Genomic DNA, 18,358 nt, shown 5'->3' with positions numbered 1-18,358 from the left:
TTTTCATTTTCTTCTCTTCATCCTATCTTCTAGTTTTTTTCTCTGTATCCTTTCTCTGTTGATAACTCAAGTTTTTAAACTCTTTATAGGACTCAACCATGTAATATGATGCCAGGTGAGCTTATAAAGAACTTGTAAATAGATGTTGGCCCTTGAAAAAGACACCTTATATAATGAAAAACTCTGAACTTAGGCGGGCATCCTGTTTTGCCATCAGAAAATATTGCCCTGTACTTCAGCTTTCAGACTTCTCCCTTGCATTTTTGTGATTATTGAAGAATATATGGTGTGGCTGTTTTCTCTGGTAACTACGAGTGGGAACTGTGTCCTCAGTCTTTAGTCATTGCCTGTAAACCTGACTCCTGGGCTGAAGATGAACAGAAGGAAATCTGTGCTTCCAGTGGGTGAGGTATGCTTGTGTGCGCACCTGTGGGGGTTTCCTAGCCAGCTCTGTTGCAGAGCTAGGATATGAGTCCTTGTGTGAGTCCTTGCTTGCTTACCTGACCTTCCAGTGAGTGGCTCGTATAGTTCTGGATGTAAGAATGAGATCGAGAACTTGTAGAAGTAAGCTACATGAAGGGGAAGTTGTGTATTAAAGAGTATTCATGCAGGGCTGTGGGCCACCCCTTTTGTCCTCCAGAAACTCTTGGTAGTGTGCTGGGAGACATAGCAGGAGGATTGGACAAAGGCCTCCTCATCTCAGGGCCAGGAGGACCGCGTTACATTTAGAGATGCTTCACAGAGATGCTAGGAGTGGAGAAAGTTAGATTTCAAGGAGTAAGTCCTCTGCAGCCTGCCGAGGGGAAAGGTTCTTTTTTTTTTTTTTTTTATTCATTTATGATAGTCACTCAGAGAGAGAGAGAGAGAGAGGCAGAGACACAGGCAGAGGGAGAAGCAGGCTCCATGCGCCGGGAGCCCAATATGGGACTCGACCCCGGGTCCCCAGGATCGCGCCCCGGGCCAAAGGCAGGCGCCAAACCGCTGCGCCACCCAGGGTTCCCGAGGGGAAAGGTTCTAAGCAAGTTTTCAAAGCCCAGTAGTTTACAGTAGGGTTCGCTCTTGATGCTTTACATTCTGTGGGTTTTGACAAATGTATAATGGCATGTATCCACCATGTTACTATTTCGAATTTAATTCCATTGTGGCAAAAGAGTTGGTATTATTATTCTTTTAAATTTATTGAGGTATGTTTTATGGCCAAGAAGGTGGCTGTCCAGGTGAATGTTCCATGTGAGCTTGAGAAAAATATGTAGTCTGCTGATGTTGGAGAAAGTAGTCTTATATGGTACGGTGAAGTTCTACTGTGTCCTTACTGATTTTCTGTCTTCTGGATCTGTCCGTTTCTGATAGAAGGTCTCCAACGATAATAGTGGATTCATCTGTTTCTCCGTGAAGTTCTGTCAATTTTTGCCTCACATATTTTGATGATCTTTTACTATGTGCATACAAATTAAGGAAAGTTTATTGTCTCCTTGGAGTATTGACCCCTTTATTATTATGTAATGCCCTCTTTATGTAATTCCTTGCTCTGAATTCTACTCTTTCTGAAATTAATACAGCTATTCCCACTGTCTTTGGATTAGTGTTAGCATGGTATATTTTTCTTCATCCTTCTACTTTTATGTGTCTTTGTTTTTTTTTTTTTTGTTGTTGTTTTGTTTTGTTTTTAAAGATTTTATTTGTTTAAGAGAGACAGAGTGAGTGTGTTCCCAGATTGAGAGGGAGAAACAGACTCCTGCTGAGCAGGGAGCCTGACATGGGGCTCGATCCTAGGACATTGGGATGAAGACCTGAGCCGAAGGTCCTCTTTATTCTTTTTTATTTGTTTTTTATTTTTCACGTATTTTTTTAGAGAGAGAGTGCACACAAACGGCGGGGGAGGGGCAAAAGGAGAAGGAGAGAATCTTTTTTTTTTAAATATTTTATTTATTTATTCATGATAGACATAGACAGAGACAGAGACACAGGCAGAGGGAGAAGCAGGCTCTATGCCGGGAGCCTGACATGGGACTTGATCCCGGGACTCCAGAATCATGCCCTGGGCCAAAGGCAGGCGCTGAACTGCTGAGCCACCCAGGGATCCCCAGAAGGAGAGAATCTTAAGCAGGCTTCACACCGGCATGGAGCCCAACATAGGCCTCGATCCCATGACTCTGAGATCATGACCTGAGCCAAAATTGAGAGTCAGATGCTAACTGACTGAGCCATCCAGGCGCCCCCCCCCCCCTTTTAAGATTTTATTTATTCATAGAGACTCAGAGAGGGAGAGAGGGAGAGAGGCAGAGACACAGGCAGAGGGAGAAGCAGGCACCATGCAGAGAGCCTGACGTGGGACTCGATCCAGGGTCTCCAGGATCACTCCCTGGACTGCAGGCGGCGCTAAACCGCTGCCACCAGGGCTGCCCCCAGGCGCCCCTTTTATGTGTCATTATATTTAAAGTGGGTTTCTCATAGACATAAACAGTAGGTTTTGGTTTTCAACCACTCTGACAATCTGTCTTTTAATGGTTATATTTAGACCATTAACATTTAAAGTGATTGTTGAAATAGTTGGATGCATATTGACCATATTTATTATTGTTTTCTATATGTCGCTTTTGTTCCTGTTTCTGACTTCCACACTTTTTTTAAGATTTATTTATGAGAGAGAGAGAGAGAGAGAGAGAGAGAGCGAGCACATGAGCAAGGGGCAGAGGCAGAGGGAGAGGAGAGAGAAGCTTCAAGCAGACTCCTGCTGAGCATGGAGCACAATATGGGGCTCCATCTCAGGACCCTTAGATCATGACCTGAGCCAAAATTAAGAGTTGGCTGCTTAGCCAATTGAGCCATCCAGGCACCCCAGACTTGCACACTTTTTATGTCTTTTGTGGTTTTAACTGAGTACATGATTGCATTTTCTGAGCATATCAGTTGCACTTAACTTTTTAAAAACATTTTTAATGGTTGCCCTTGAGATTGCCCTATACATTTATGTCAAATCCAAGTTCTCTTTAACACTTTTCTGCTTCAGAGATAGTGGAAGTATAGATCTTCCTTGATTTACAATGGGGGATATGTCCTGTAAACCCACTGTAAGTTGAAAGAAAGTATAAGTCAAAAATACATTTAATATTCTTAAGCTACTGAACATCACAGTTTAGCCTGGATGATCTTAAACGTGCTCAGGGCATTAGTCTCCAGGGGGCAAAATCTTATAACACAAAGCCTATTTTATATTTATATTAAGGTGCTGAGTATTTCATGTAATTTATTGAATCCTGTAGTGAAAGTGAAAAACAGAATGGTTGTAAATGTATCGATTGTTTACTGCATGATCTTGTGGCTGACTGGAAGCTGGGGCTCACTACTGCCCAGCATCAGAAGAGAGTATCATATCACATATTGCTAACCTGTGAAAAGATCCAAATTCAGAATTCAAAGTACAGTTTCTACTGAATGCATATTGCTTTCACACCATTGTGAAGTCAAAAAAAATCATAAGTCAAACCACCTTAAGTCTAGGGGACTCTCTGTACCTTATGTTAACAATATAATTTTAATTCCCTCCTCTTGTTCCTTGTATCACTGTTGTCATTTTGTTTATATATAAGTATACATATTGGACTACATTTGTTGCTGTTATTATTTTGAACAAATTGTTAGGTGAATTAGGAATAAGAAACATAAAAGTCTATATATTATCTTCACTTATGTCTTCTTTGATTCTCTTCCTTTCTTTATATAGATCTAAGTTTCTGACCTGTATCATTGTTCTTCTAGCTGAAGAAACTCTTCTAACATTTCTTGCAAGGCAGGACTATGGGCAACAGGTTCCCTCAGTTTTTGTTTGTCTGAGGAATTCTTTATTTTTCAAAAATGCTTTTTGAAGGATAATTTTCCAGAGTATAGAATTCTAGCGTGGTGGGGTTTTTTTCACTTTAAATATTTCTGAGGAGAAGTTGGATGTAATTGTTCCTTGTGTTCCTATAGAGGCAAAGGGTTTTTTTTTCTCTTCTTCCAGGTTTTTTTAATATTTGATTTTTCTGAAGTTTTAGTATGATGTAGCACTATTTTTGGTCTTTATCCCAGCTGGTGTTTTCTGAATCTGTGGCTTGGTGTCTGACATTAATTTGGGAGAAATTGGTCATTGTTGCTTTAAATACTGCTTCTCTTCCTTTCTTTTTTTTTTTTTTCCTGGTATGTATATTGTGTGTATGTTACACCTTTTATGGTTGTCCCATATCCCATAATCCTTGCATATTCTGTTCTAGTTTTTTTTGTTATATCTTCAAGCTCAGAGATCTTTTCCTCAGCCCTGTCCATCCCATACTGATGGTCATAGGCATTCTTCATTTTGGTACAGGACTTTTGAAGGATTGTCCTGCATTTCTTTTCAGTTCTTTTTTAGAATTTCCATCTCTCTGAATTTCAGGTGTGGAAGAGCCCTTAAGCATCATGTAATCCTGTCAATTGTAAGGTATGAAAATTGAGATCTGGAAAGTTAAATGACTTAGCATCATTTATTTCCTATTTAATGGCAGAATAGAGTAAATTGGAATCTGTTCTACCTACTACCTTTATAAAGTTGATACTACAGACAAAACCCTTAAGTCAAAAAAAAAAAAAAAAGCCTTACGTTGTGGGCTGTCCTCCAGCTGATACATCATTAATTATACAGCGCAATCCCTGGTTTCCCTGGGAGACCTATTGCTTTCATATACATAATCATTCTTAAATATACAAGGCCTCTCTCGCTTAATTTGAACATGTGGTATTATTAATGATACTGCCTTGGTGATTGGGAATCATGTTCTGTTTAGTTAATGACATTCAGAGAAACTTATATTGGAGATAAACCTTAACAGGTTAAACCCAACCTGATTCAAAGCATAGCTGCAGTTCTGGATTTATCCTTTAAGGCAGCCTGTGGTTTCGTCAGTACCATGATGAAAAGAACATGGACTTCAGAGTTAGATGAAGTGGTTTTGAGTTCTGGATCTGTCAGTTAAAAGCTTTGTGACCACAGACAAGTTACCGTTAATCTTTCTGAGCCTGGTCTTCTTGTCTGTAAACTGGAGATATGTTAACTGTAGGATTTTTGGGAGGGTGAAGTGAAAAAGTTTATGCCATTTTTTTTTAAGAGTCATAATTTTTTTTAAATTTTTTTATTTATTTATGATAGTCACACCCAGAGAGAGAGAGAGAGAGAGAGAGAGAGAGAGAGAGAGAGGCAGAGACACAGGCAGAGGAGAAGCAGGCTCCATGCACCGGGAGCCCGATGTGGGATTCGATCCCGGGTCTCCAGGATCGCGCCCTGGGCCAAAGGCAGGTGCTAAACCGCTGCGCCACCCAGGGATCCCGTTTATGCCATATTTAATTGATTCTCCGTCCTGTATTTTTTTTCAGATTTTAAAATCTCCGATGTCAGGATTGTATTACAATTTGGTGTTATGCTTTTTCTTTCTTAGCGTTCTATAAAATAATGGTGCATCTTACAATTTTTGGTGCTAGGCAGCTATCCCACTTTCACAGAATGCACAAATCCTAGACAAAATAGTAAAATTGAATCTGGCAGCATATAAAAAAGGGATACTGTCTCATGACTAAGTGAGATCAGGAACGTAAAGTTGGTTTGATGCTGAAAAGGTTTTTTTTTTTTTTTTTGATGCTGAAAAGTTAATGTAAATTACCACATTAACAGAATGAAGTAGAAAACCCACTTGATCATCTTTCAAATGTAGGAAAAAATCATTTGATAAAATTCAACAGCCATGCTTGAGAAAAACCTGCTAAATGAGGAATAGAAAGGAACTTCTGCAATTTGATAAAGGAGATTTATGAGAAACCTACATCTAACATATTACTTACTGATTAAATATTGAATGCTTTCCCCTAAGATTGTGATCATGTGGGATCCCTGGGTGGCGCAGTGGTTTGGCGCCTGCCTTTGGCCCAGGGCGCGATCCTGGAGACCTGGGATCGAATCCCACATCGGGCTCCCGGTGCATGGAGCCTGCTTCTCCCTCTGCCTGTGTCTCTGCCTCTCTCTCTCTCTCTCTGTGACTATCATAAATAAATAAAAATTAAAAAAATAAAAAAAAAGATTGTGATCATGTCAAGCATGCTTACTTTTAGCATTCATATTCAGTATTTTACTGAAGGTCCTAGGCAGTGCAAAAGGAAAATAAATAAAAGGCATAAAAGTTGGAAAAGAAAAAGTTAACATGGTCTTCGTTTGGAAATGACATGATTATATACTCAGAAAGACCAGAATAATCTACAAGCACTGTACTAGTAGGTAAATTTAACAAGGTTTTAGAATACAAATGATTGGGCTCTAAGAAAATTCAGATTTTTACTTTGTCAAATGTTTTCTTGTTGCGGTGTAGGTGGTGGTCTTTTGTGATCTTCTGTAACCTAGCTAAAAGTAGAATCAAACTATTGATTTTATTATGCTTATTTCATAATTATTTACCTTCCTGGATTTTGTAATTACTTTACAGATTTCTAGCTGATTCTCTTGATTTTTCTAGATATAAAATCCTATCATCTGCAAATAATTATCGATTTTGTATTTAAGGTAATGAAGTCCATATTTATGGTTTTGATGTAAGAGGACAGTAACAGGAGAATATTTAGATGAATGTAAAAGAAAACTCCGCTAACAATTGCTTAAGGAAATCAGGGTTTAAACGTCTCACATTGAAAGAAACCCAGAATTAGGTCATCCAGGAGAGGTGTCATGATTCAGTGATACCATCAGGGAAGCAGGTTTCTTTCTGGATTTCTGCTCCATCACCTTTAGCATGCTAACTTTTTCTTTTCAGTTAAAATACATCTGCTTCAATCCCAACCAGTCGTGTTTGCATTCCAGGTAAGCAGAGAGAGGGCCAAGGGAAAAGGCCAGAAGGCTTCATGTAGTAAGACTTTATCTTTTTATTTAGGAAAGTGCACTTTTTTTTTTTTTTTTTGCATTGCTGCAAAAAAGGCTGGACTATTTGTATTTAAGTTGATTTTGTTAGTAAAAATGAGGAAGATAATGGATGTTGGGGAGGCAACTATTGTCTCTCACGAGGACTAAGTATTATCTGTACTATGAGAAGTTGGGGTAAGGGAATGGGCCCTGCCGCCATGCTCTGTATGTGTAAAATCTTGCTGAGTACTGCTGAGATTTAACAGTTTGGGGTTTTGTTTTGTTTATTTAAAAAAAATTATTTTGTACCTGGTTACTTTAGTGAATTTCCTTACTAGCTCTGATAGGTTTTTAACTGATTCTCTAGACTTTTCTTAACAGCCAATCTATGGAAAGCTCTTGGATTTCTTTTCAAATTCCTTTCTTTTTTCTTTTTTCTTATTAATTCTATTAGTTTTCTTTGTTTCATTTTTTTCCAAATGATCAAATTGGGTGCTTTAATTTTGAACCGTAATTCTGTGTGTACATCAGAGTGAAGCTAAATATGAGACTAGAAGCAATTGAAATTTAGAAATATTTGCAGGGTCAGTAGATTTCATCTTTGAGTTTTTATTTTTTTTTTATTTTTAAGTTTTTAAAAAAGATTATTAGAGACAGAGAGAGAGAAACAGGCAGAGGGAGAGGCAGGCTCCATGCAGGGAGCCGGACACAGGTCTCCAGGATCACGCCCTGGGCAGAAGGCAGTGCTAAACTGCTAAGCACCGGGGCTGCCCTCATCTTTGAGTTTTTAAATAAAACGTAGCTATGAGTTTTCCTCTTTTAAAGAGATGAGATATATGATTGGGCATCCACTTAACACTTAAGGCAAATGTCAGTTTTTTACTTAGTGAAATTATTAATGAGGAAAGAAAATGTTTTAGTATTTCCATGAGCCACAAATCCCCATGGTTTTAAGGATTGTAATAGAATGCCACACCATATGTCCATAAACTAGGTAAAAGAAGAAGGAGGAGGGGGAGGGGGAGGGGGAGGGGGAGGGGGAGGGGGAGGGTAATACCCAGTGAATACAATTTTACAGTTTTTAATCTTTTCAAAGAATAGTGAAAGTTCTTTGATACATCTTTCTCTAGGAGGTGGAGCTTAATTATCCTCCCTGGGAAAATAAACCAAACATAGTGACTTGCTTCTAATCTAATAGAATATGGAATGGGATGGCAGCTTTACAGTGGAGATGCCAACAGACCCACTCTAACCGGGTGATCAGAGTTCACTTCTCTGTAATGAGTCATGTTGGTAGCATATGTCTCCCTATATGATGGGAAGAGAACAGGACATCACCTCTGGACTATCCTCCAAAATCCATGACCTCAGTCTCATGATTAAAAAATATCAGACCAACCGAAATTGAGAGACATTCTGTGAAATGCCTGACCAGTACTATCCAAAAGTGTCCAGGTCATGAAAGAGCAGGAAAGACTGAGAAATTATCTTAAATTGGAGGAGACTAGGGAGATGTGACAACTAAAGGCAGTGCAGTCTCCTGGACCGGATCCTGGAACAGGAAAAGGATCTTAGGGGAGAACTGGGGAAATCCGAAAAGAAAAATCTGTTAGTGAAGGGAATTAACTACATGTGAACATCCTAGGTTTGGCCATTATACCCGGTTTATATGATGGTAATGTCATGGGAAGCTGGCTGAGGGATATTCGGGAACCCTCTGTGCCTCTATTGTTTCTCGAAGCCTCACATTATTTCAGAATAAAGTTAAAACAAAAGCATTTATCACTTTGCATGGTAATGAAACAAAAAAAGATGAACGCGTACCAAAAAATTGCAAAATGGCCTCTGCTGTTACGTGAACAGAGATCTGTGGTTTTGTCTTTTGTCAAATTCCAGTGAGTGTGGCACATGTGGGCTCCTGCAGTGCTGCTTCAGGTAACTGAGATGATTGGATTGGGAAGCCGTACTGGTTGGTGGAAAAGTGCCCCAGAGGCATCTATCAGACTCTCAGGCAGAGGATGCAGCTGGAGAGGGCAAATAAAGTGGCTCACGAACAAAGGAGTGAAAAAAAACCCTTTTGTGTTCTCTGTTCTAAGGTATTCTAAATGCAATGAAATTAACAAAATATTTTATTAAGCAAAAGAAAAAATGTAGTGTTGATAAATTCTAGGTATATTAACCTTTTTTGCTTCACAAATCTCTTCTTATTTGGAAGAAAGTAAATTCTATTATTGTTTGTTGAATTGTTCTGTGAAGGTGGACCACATGTTTGTGAACTTCCTTTACTCTAGAAAAGCCTTTAGTCCATGAGAAGCGCCTCTGAGCACTTTGGTTGGTATTTTTTTTCATGTAACTCTTACGTTTATAAAAATGGAGTAAAAGAAAAAACAAAGCCAGCAAGCTCACAGTAGTTCTCAACTAGCAGTTAGGATGCTTGGATTATAATGTGACATCACTGCTGAGTTTTTTCAGCTGTCAGGTAGAGATGACCTGAGCCTGTGCCTGCTGCCTCCAGGATGTGTTGAGGTTGTCCAGGAAGGGCATCAGGCCCCCTGCTCCGGCACTCTCACCTTTCCAGTAAGGTATTGAGGGAAGGAGCCAGTCTAGCCCTGAGCGTGCTGCACAGAAGGTTTGGGAAAGGCAGGGATGTTCATGTGTCACATTTTGTCACAGCAAACCAATGAGAAGGAGATAATGAGCCTTGGTACGTGTGTTTAGAAAGACTTGGAATCACTTCGGAAGTTTTCAGATTTGTCTTCAGACACAGCTTTGAGAAATTAATCCCTGAGGCCTGGAAATATCTCCCAGCCCTGAACCTGAAATAAATGGTTCCTTCGATGCTAGTGTGTCAAGGGGAAGCTTCCCATAGCTCAGGTCTCCTGAAAAAAAAAAAATACAGAAGTAATTCTGCATCTTTAAGAGTATGGCTGCTCCTTTAACTTGTTGAGGGAGAAGGTGAATGCTTTATTTAATGTCTTGGTTCTCTGAGCTTCTCAAGTCTGTGTTTTGTTGTTTTTCATTAATTTTGGAAAATTTAGCCATTATTTCTTTAAATATATCTGTTGCCTTGTTTCCACCCTTTCTTTTGGGACTCCAGTTACAGACACATCACATCAGAATATTCGATCCCATCCTACAGCTGTTGGATCTCTGTTTTCTTTTGCTCCTTTTCTTCTGTGCACTTCAGTTTGGATAACTTTCCATTTCAAGTTCACCATTTCTTTCCCCTGCTATTTCTAGTGTGCTGAGAAGCTAGTCGAAGGAATTCTTCATTTATGATACTGGCATTTTTATTTCTGGCATATCATTTAGTTATTTTTTGTAGTTGCCATCTCTCTATCGAATATTCTTGTCATTTATGCAGGATGTCTACCTTCTTCACCAGATTCTTAAACTTATTAATTATAGTTATTTAAAGTCCCTAAGAGTTCCAATAGCTTGGCTATCTTTGGTCTGGTTCTGTTGACAGCTTTATATTATGACAGTGGATTGTTTTCTCTTACTTTTTTCTTTCTGGTAAATTTTGATTGAATGGTAGTGTGTGTAGAAAAACTGCCCTAAAGTAAATGCCACGTGCAGAAATGGGCACGGAGCTAACTGGCCTAATGGATGACAGGCCGGGTTTGTGTTTTCTGTTGCCTGGCTTACCTTCAGCACACCTCAGATATCAGGTGGTGCCGCTGGCCAGCCACTGCCTTGTGCTCCATGTGGGGCCAGGGTGCTGGGATTTCTCTCAAGAGTTCACCCTCACCCTCCTCTTTCAGCAGGCCCTGCGTCACCTGTGCCACACAGGAGGCCTTTTGCCCTGAGCCATGGACAACCATTGCTTGCATGGGGTGCCAGGTTCATGGTGAGAGTGGTGGGCTTTTCCCTTCCCCTGGTCCAGTGTCAGTCGTGGGCAGATCTGTTTGCCAGGGTATTGGAGGTGGGGCTTTTCAGGTTCTGCTTCTTTTCCCTGTGGCAGCTCTGTTCTTTACTGCCAGGGGTCTCAGCTTCGAGAGAATTTCCTGCCCCTCCTGTAGGGGCAGAGGCTTTTGCTTTGATCCCTCCCTCAGTGGTGGTCTGAAGGTTGCTGGAAGGCTTCCTACCCATCCCCAGTGGCAGGCTGCCTTTCTACCCTTCTCCCGCAGCTGGGACCTCTGTGTTTGCCTCTTGAGCCTGGGAGGTTTTCCTGCTTCTCCCCCGGCAATTCAAGACTTTGCTTTGGATGAAAAAATGTCCACAAAATGGGCAGAGTGTGTACCTGTGCCACTGAGGGGGCTTCTTTTTGATTTCCTTCCCTGCTCCAGTCTTTCTCAAGAACATCCAGCAGAAAGGAGCTTGCAAGGGAATTGCAGACTCCCCTTGTGTCTAGAGCTTCCAAATGGTCCTGCTAACCCACACTCAGTGGTAAGAATTTGTTAATATTTTGGCTGGTTTCTTTGGCTGCTTTTACTGCAGCACCTCTACCTTATCTGATCTTCCAAAGCTGGAGTAATTTGCCCCATTGCTCCTAGAGGAGCTTGTCACCCTTTGACATTCGGGCTCCCCTGATTGCCTCATGACCACAGCTCTCTGATGGGCCTAAGATAGTTATGATGTTAATGGGTTATCTGGTGGGTTTTTGTCATTGTTATGGTGGGGTCCGTGTTCTCTTGTGGCTTACCTCCTAAGCAGAAGCAGATGCTTTCTGTTGTGACCAACCAGTGGGTTTGGGGCAGGGACACAGCAGCATTCAAGCAAGTACTGATCCACAAGTACTTGTTATTGTCAGGTGTTTGGACAGTGTTACTACCACTTGGAATTCAGGACAGAAGCATTACTGGCTGGTTTATTGTTTGGTGTGTGTGTGTGTGTGTGTGTGTGTGTCTGTGTGTGTGGTTTTCACTAGGAAACTCCTTTAACAGGCTGAAAGGAGACCATTGATGGGGGTCACATTCAGGAGGTTCTGGTGAGAAGGGCAGGGCAAAGTTGGTTACTGTGAGGGCACTGGAGAGCCCTCATTGTACTTTTGGGATGAAGATGCTCTTGGATGACTCTGGGGTAGTGGGGGTTCTTAAATATGAACTTTGGACTGTTAGATATCTTGACCACTCCTAGGTAGCAAACTTACATGGCATCGTTTTAGAAACTGTTTATTTCCCCTCAGAGTTTGTACCTAGTCTGTACTAAATGTAGTGTGAGGGACACTATTGTCCTATTTCTGCCTTGCTGTCCCACCTCCAAATAGGTTTGCCTTCTTTTCCCTCAAATCTATGTCCCCATTACACTATGTTTTAACATTTTGTATACAAGATGTGATCATTGTTGTTAAATGATGGGTTGGTACTTAGAAGATTTGGAAATTTCCGTGAGATGCCTGTGGTGCCTCATGCCTGTGAGGGAGTAGTGGTTAGTGGATTCCCTCTTTCAACAAGTGTCTGACTGCCTCCTCTCTGACAGGCACTGTGCCAAAGCTGGGAGTCGTGGTGAGCAAAACCAGATGTGTTCCCACTCTCCTGGTTCCTGGAGAAGTACTGTCCTCTTCCTTGGAAGCTAGGAGATTACCTAGAAGGGACATGTTATTGGTTCTTGAACTTTTCAGTACAAACTTCTGTCACTCCCATTTGATGTGTTTTTATTATTTCTAACTCTCGTCTCTGACCGGTTGGATTTCTTTACTGTCTTCAAGAATTAAGATGAATGGAGTGCAACATTGGAGTCCCATTCTCTCTTCTTCCCCTCCATCCATTCTCACCCTCAAAGTAGTGTTGATTGTGTTCTAATGTAAGTGACTAAGACCCTAAGGAGACAGGGTGGATGTAAGTATTGAGGACAGAGCTAACATCTTCTCATCGTCTATTCTGCACTAGTACTGAATGAGGAGCTTTATAGACATCATTGAATCTTTACAGCTTCGTGAGATAGGTGGTATGTTCTCCATCTTGCAGATTCACCAAACACAGAGAGGTTAAGTAATTTGAATTGTTCCACATGCTCATAGCTTTTTTACAACACTGCCTTGGCTTCCTTTAAACACTTATTACTGCTCATCCTGTTAGCTTTATGTTACTGAAAACCAAAGAAATTAATCACAGTTAACTGATGTATAAACTGAGGTAGCGATTTTAATTTGAAATACCTTTTTGCTTATGAAAGCTTTAAATTGGGCCAATTCCTGATCTTTAGGAACTTTAGAATTCTCATGATTGGAAAGCATTAGGAACTTTGTGGTTCTTATGCTTTGAAATCTGCATTTTTTTTTTTTTTGGTGAAATCTGCATGTTTTATAAAATTACGGTGGCATATGTTTAACGAAGAAAGGTTAGAGGCTTTGTTCAAGATTATGTTGGTATGACCAATGCATCTGTGACTTAAGTCTTCAGCTGTGCAATTTCCACAAGGTTGAGTGACTAAGGAATTTGCGTAGCTGCTGAAGAGATCTTCGTTTAGCATTTCAGGAAGTGATAAATGTGGCCCATGTTTTAGGGGATAAAAGGAAATCAAAACCTAAGTATTTGCTTATTGGATGGGAACAGTGGTGCTTTCCTGCATTGTCTTCGTAGCTGAAACTCCTTCCTCTCTGCCAATGAGTGGCTGATATTGAGTCCTGGAGGGGCCGTAAATTATAATGCCTTCTAAATACTACAAGGTGTTACCGAGGTCCTGCAGAAATAATTAAGCTTGAGAAGTTCACTTATCCTCAGGCAGAGATACTTGAGCTGTGATTATTGGCCAGGCTTGCTTCCTTTATAAGTGAATTACAATTTGGTGGACAGGGCGAGATGATTTGAGACAACTTAAATTAGAAGCTTTGTCCTACAGTTGTGCCTTTGGCTGGTATGCTAGGTGGATTTGTTACCAATCATTGTTTCCTTTAAATCCCAAAGGCTGCTGTCTCCATGGTGATTGAATGTGAACATAAAGCTTTGGAGTGCTTAAGTTTGAATGTAGCTTAATTTGGATGTGATTTAAAATCAAAGAATACATGATGGACCCATTTGGGTGGAAAAGTGGGTAAATATTGAAGATGTATGTGTTTATGTGTGGGTTCTTGCTTCCTAGTGAATTTTTACGCCTTTCAGTTTCTTAAGGAAGGACTGTTTCCTAAACCTCAGTGTGGCTGGTACTCCTGCACTCTAGAATGGGCTGGGAAAGATCCTGGGTTTGAATTGTAACCCTGCCACTTAACCTGTTTTGTATCTTGGTTTCCTTATATAGAAAATGAAACTGCACCAGGTAAGCAACACACTGATTTTAAAGAGCAAATGAGATCATGCCTACAAACATGCATTTGCAACAGGTCATCCTAACACCTACAAGGAAGCTAATAAAACAAAAACCAAGACCCCCAGTTTCCACATCCATGAAACTCAGGGTCTAGCTGAAGAGAGAATAGTGCTCATCTGAAGTAACAGGAAAACCATTCTAGAACAGTAGATAGCAGAAACAACCTATAAAGGCTCTAAGTGCTGTGGGATTTCCTGGTAAAGAGAGATTGTTGGTATTTGGGGTGATCAGTAAAGGCTTCACAGGGAAGATAGATTCTTTCAGGTCTCATAAAATGTCAGTATTTCGGCTAGATGATGGGCAGGACAGCAGCAACATGACTAAGCAGGAATGAGATTGGAGTGAGTAGTAGGGTATATCTAAGAAGCAGTGGCAGGCAGCCATCCAGCCACTGGGCCATTCCCAGATGGCACACTACAGGACAGCATAAGCCAGATGCCCTTGGTTGACAAATCTGTGTCAGGTTTTCCTTGAGTAGGAGAAATTCTCATTGTGAGGCTTTGCCTCTTCTTATACTTCGTGGGGAGATTAGTCATCACACACCTCAGCAGGTGTTGCAGGCTTTCTCTTATGAATGGAGGACTTGCTTGGGAAACAGAACCAAAGTTGGCTGGTGTAGACTAGAAAGCATCTTTTTCCTCCACCTGTTTTGGTTGTATTTTGAATTTCTCACATTACGTTTCCACATGTTCAGTCCCTTGCAGAAATTCTCGTAGCCTCTGATTTTGAGTGGAATCACAGGTCTGAACGATGCTGGACAGACAGGTCACCTAGACCGGCATCTTGCTTTCTTGGGAACTGAATCTGAACTCTGCTTGGACAAGAAACCAGCTTCTTTCAAAAGACTGTATCGGGCTGTGACAGTGTAGCTGGTATTATAGTAACCCTCCAGCCAGGGAAAGAAGAAGTATAAAAGTTTATGAAAATAGATAAAGCAGCAGTATAGAAGCATTCAAGAGCAATCCGTGCAGTCAGTGCTTAAGGGACCATGGCTCCTGAGAGACGGGAGGCTCACTGAGCTGTGTTTCCTCTGGAGTCTGAGCAGAAAGCAGCAGTCCCATCGGGCTGAGAGATTGGAATAAGGGCTGTCCCAAAGCATCCAGGATTTGAAGGACAGTATCTTAGTAAGACGAGAACCACAGGGAAGGAAGCAGAAATTGGCGTGCAGTCTTTCCTTGAAGTGTTTGCCAGCTCCTGAGGTGCACGTGATCAGAGCAAGACTCCCAAGACTCCCCGCAGGAAGAAGCAGCTGGGAGCATAACAAGCTGTGCAAACATTCTAGCAACCATATATAGTGCTAGTGAGATGGAGTTTGGTGTTTGAGGCCTGCCAGGATAGAGGGGTCCTGATAAATACCCCAGGCTTTATCTGAAGGCTCCAAAGGGCTACACTGCAAGAGTTAGGAAAGGCCAAAAAAATTTGGCCCTAGCAAAACTTAAAACCAGCCACTGAGGATTAAAGTGCATTCTCTGTGTCTTCTACAAGAATGTTATATACTCTTAGGAAGATATCTGGTACATCCAGAACCTCTGCAGTTTTTAAATACTGAATGTCTGGTACCCAATAAAAAAATTAAGAGGTAGAAATGGAAACCAGATGACCAAAATGAAGAGTAAATACAGATAATAGAAAGAGACTCACAGATGACTCAGATATTAGTTATCAATCAGGAACCATGCTCAATAAAATAATAGAATTTCAACAAAGATAAGAAATCTACTTTTTAAAAAAGTCCAGTAGAAATTCTGTAACTGAAAAATATATGAACTAAATTGAGAAGTCAATAGATGGGTTTAAATGCAGTTTAGTCATACACACATAGACACACATACAGGACAGAGGATTATTGGACCAGGAGAAAAATTAGTAGAAAATACCCAGATGGCAGCATAGAAAAGAGAATAAGAGACAGATGGGGCATGGTGAAAATGTAGAGTCCCAGGAGAAGAGAGTGTGACAGAACTAATATTTGAAGAACTATTGTCTAAGAGTTTTCTAAAAACAGTGAAAGACATCAAACCACAGAGTGAAGACGCTCTACAATTCTCAGTGGGATAAATACGAAGAGCCACACCTAGGTACATCATAGGTGAATTGCTCTAAGCCAAAGACAGAGAAAAGCTTAAATGTGGTAGGGAATAAAGGGCAAAGTTTTTATTTTTTATTTATTTTTTATTTATTTTTTATTTTTTTTTAAGGGCAAAGTTTTTAAATAACACATGATCTCTGACCATAGTGCAATCAAAGTAGAAGTCAGTAACAGAGATAAATAAAAAAAAATCCCCAAGTGTTTGGAAATTAAATAATATATTTATAAAAAATTATTTTTTTACCTAAATTATAATGAAAATGTATATAATTGTGTAAGATTCTTTTAAAATCGTGCATAGGGGTCAACTTATAGCTTTAAGTGCATATATTAGAAATGAAGAAAGATTAAAATCAGTAACCTAAACTTCAGTCTCAAGAAACCAAATGCAAGGTGAATTAAATGAGATATATTACTACAGATTCTACAGGCATTGAATAGATGTTAGCACATGTTTAGTCTAATAAATTTAACAATTTAGGGATCCCTGGGTCCCTGGTGGCTCAACGGTTTGGCCCCTGCCTTCCGCCCAGGGCGTGATCCTGGAGTCCTGGGATTGAGTCCCACATCGGGCTCCCTGCATGGAGCCTGCTTCTCCCTCTGCCTGTGTCTCTGCCTCTCTCTCCGTGTGTCTTTCATGAATAAATAAATAAAATCTTCTAAAAAATTAACAATTTAGATGAACACATTCCTCAATACTTTTTGAAACTGACACACTCATTAAAATATGTATAAACCTGTGTCAATGAAAGAAGATTAATCCATGATTCAAAACTTTCACACATCCAAAAACAAGTAGCCCAGATAGCTTTCGGGTAAATTCTAAACCTTTCAAGAGAGAAATAATTGCATAGAATAGTTGCATAAAATGTCTCAGGGAATAGAAATAGAAGGAATACTTTTCCATTCATTTTATGAGCATAACCTTGATACCAAAACCTGACTTAAACGTTAACAAAAGAAGACACAAAAGAGTAAATACCATTTGGGTTCTATTTGTGTGAAAATTCAGTAGCAGACACGATAGAAATCAGAATAATAACTACTCTTGGATGATTGAGATAGTGCCTGGGAGATAGAAGGAAGTCTTCTGGGGTCCTGGAATGTTTTATATCTTTATTTTGGTAATAGTCACGAGTATGTACATACCTAAAAATTTGTTGAGTTGTACACTTAAGGTTTGTGCACTTTATGTAAGAAAAAAAAGGACTATAACTTATTCTGGTATAACATGTTGATATTTTCATCAAGATATGGTTTCTCTTATATCCAGATTGAACCCAATGTGCATTTCACTTGCTCACACTGTTTTGACTCCCATTTGATAAATGCACACTCCTGATGCAGCTGGCTTAAACAGCAGGGAGCATTCGCTGTAGGCTCCCTTCCTGTGGGAATAAAGGAATTACTCAGACCCAGAGCTGGCTGTGATAGAGCATATCTAGTTCCTCCACTGTGTCTCGCTTGCTCTCTGAACATAGCGTTGTTTTCTTTACAGGCACGGTGGTTCTGGGAAGCGTACTTTCAGTCAATTAAAGCCATTGCCCTGGCCACTCTACAGATTATCAATGACCGCATCTATCCATATGCTGCCCTCTCCTATGAAGAATGGAATGACCCTCCCAATGTGGTGAGTGAATTCCGGTGCTAACCATGTCAGCTATGGTCCAGATGTCAAGATGGGACAAAGAAAGACGTACTGAGTGTGTAAAGTTTATTTATTTAAATACTAGCTTTCTGACATGAGGGTGTGCTAGCCGACAGCTTAATTTTGAAATGATAACAAAAGTAAGAAATACAGAAGCAGCAGCTTCCAGTTTGTTTTAAATGTGCTTAGGAAGACAGTATGCTTATTTATTGCAGAGATAAATGGGGAGGCCTGGCTCTTGTTGGAAATCAAACACTTCCTGATGATTTCTGCAGTTGTGGTGCTTAGAACTCTTGAAAAGATCCTGTAAGCAGCTTAATAAGAATAGCTTATATTTTGAGTGCTTACTCTTTGCCGAGGACTGTGTTAAGTGCTTTACATAGATGATTTCAACTAATATTGCCCTCACTGTGTGAGGAAGATAATCAGCAAAAGGGACCTGGAGGCATCATGGATGGCTATAGTCAAGACTTGCTCCAGA

At 40.3% G+C, this 18,358-nt stretch overlaps 1 protein-coding gene across 3 annotated transcripts in view; it reads left to right on the top strand.

The window, feature by feature from the left end:
- Window positions 1-18,358, top strand: part of EXT2 (exostosin glycosyltransferase 2) — a 143,048-nt gene that overhangs the window by 52,249 nt on the left and 72,441 nt on the right. For all 3 annotated transcript variants that reach the window (XM_055312348.1, XM_055312328.1, XM_055312338.1), the window contains exon 8: window positions 17,728-17,859. In XM_055312348.1, the coding sequence (XP_055168323.1) occupies window positions 17,728-17,859 (132 nt within the window). The remainder of the gene's footprint in view (window positions 1-17,727; window positions 17,860-18,358) is intronic.

Source organism: Nyctereutes procyonoides, unplaced genomic scaffold (genome assembly GCF_905146905.1).
Source record: "Nyctereutes procyonoides isolate TBG_1078 unplaced genomic scaffold, NYPRO_anot_genome, whole genome shotgun sequence".
In the NCBI taxonomy this organism is placed as follows: Eukaryota; Metazoa; Chordata; class Mammalia; order Carnivora; family Canidae; genus Nyctereutes; species Nyctereutes procyonoides.
This window is presented reverse-complemented; position numbering and strand designations above follow the sequence as displayed.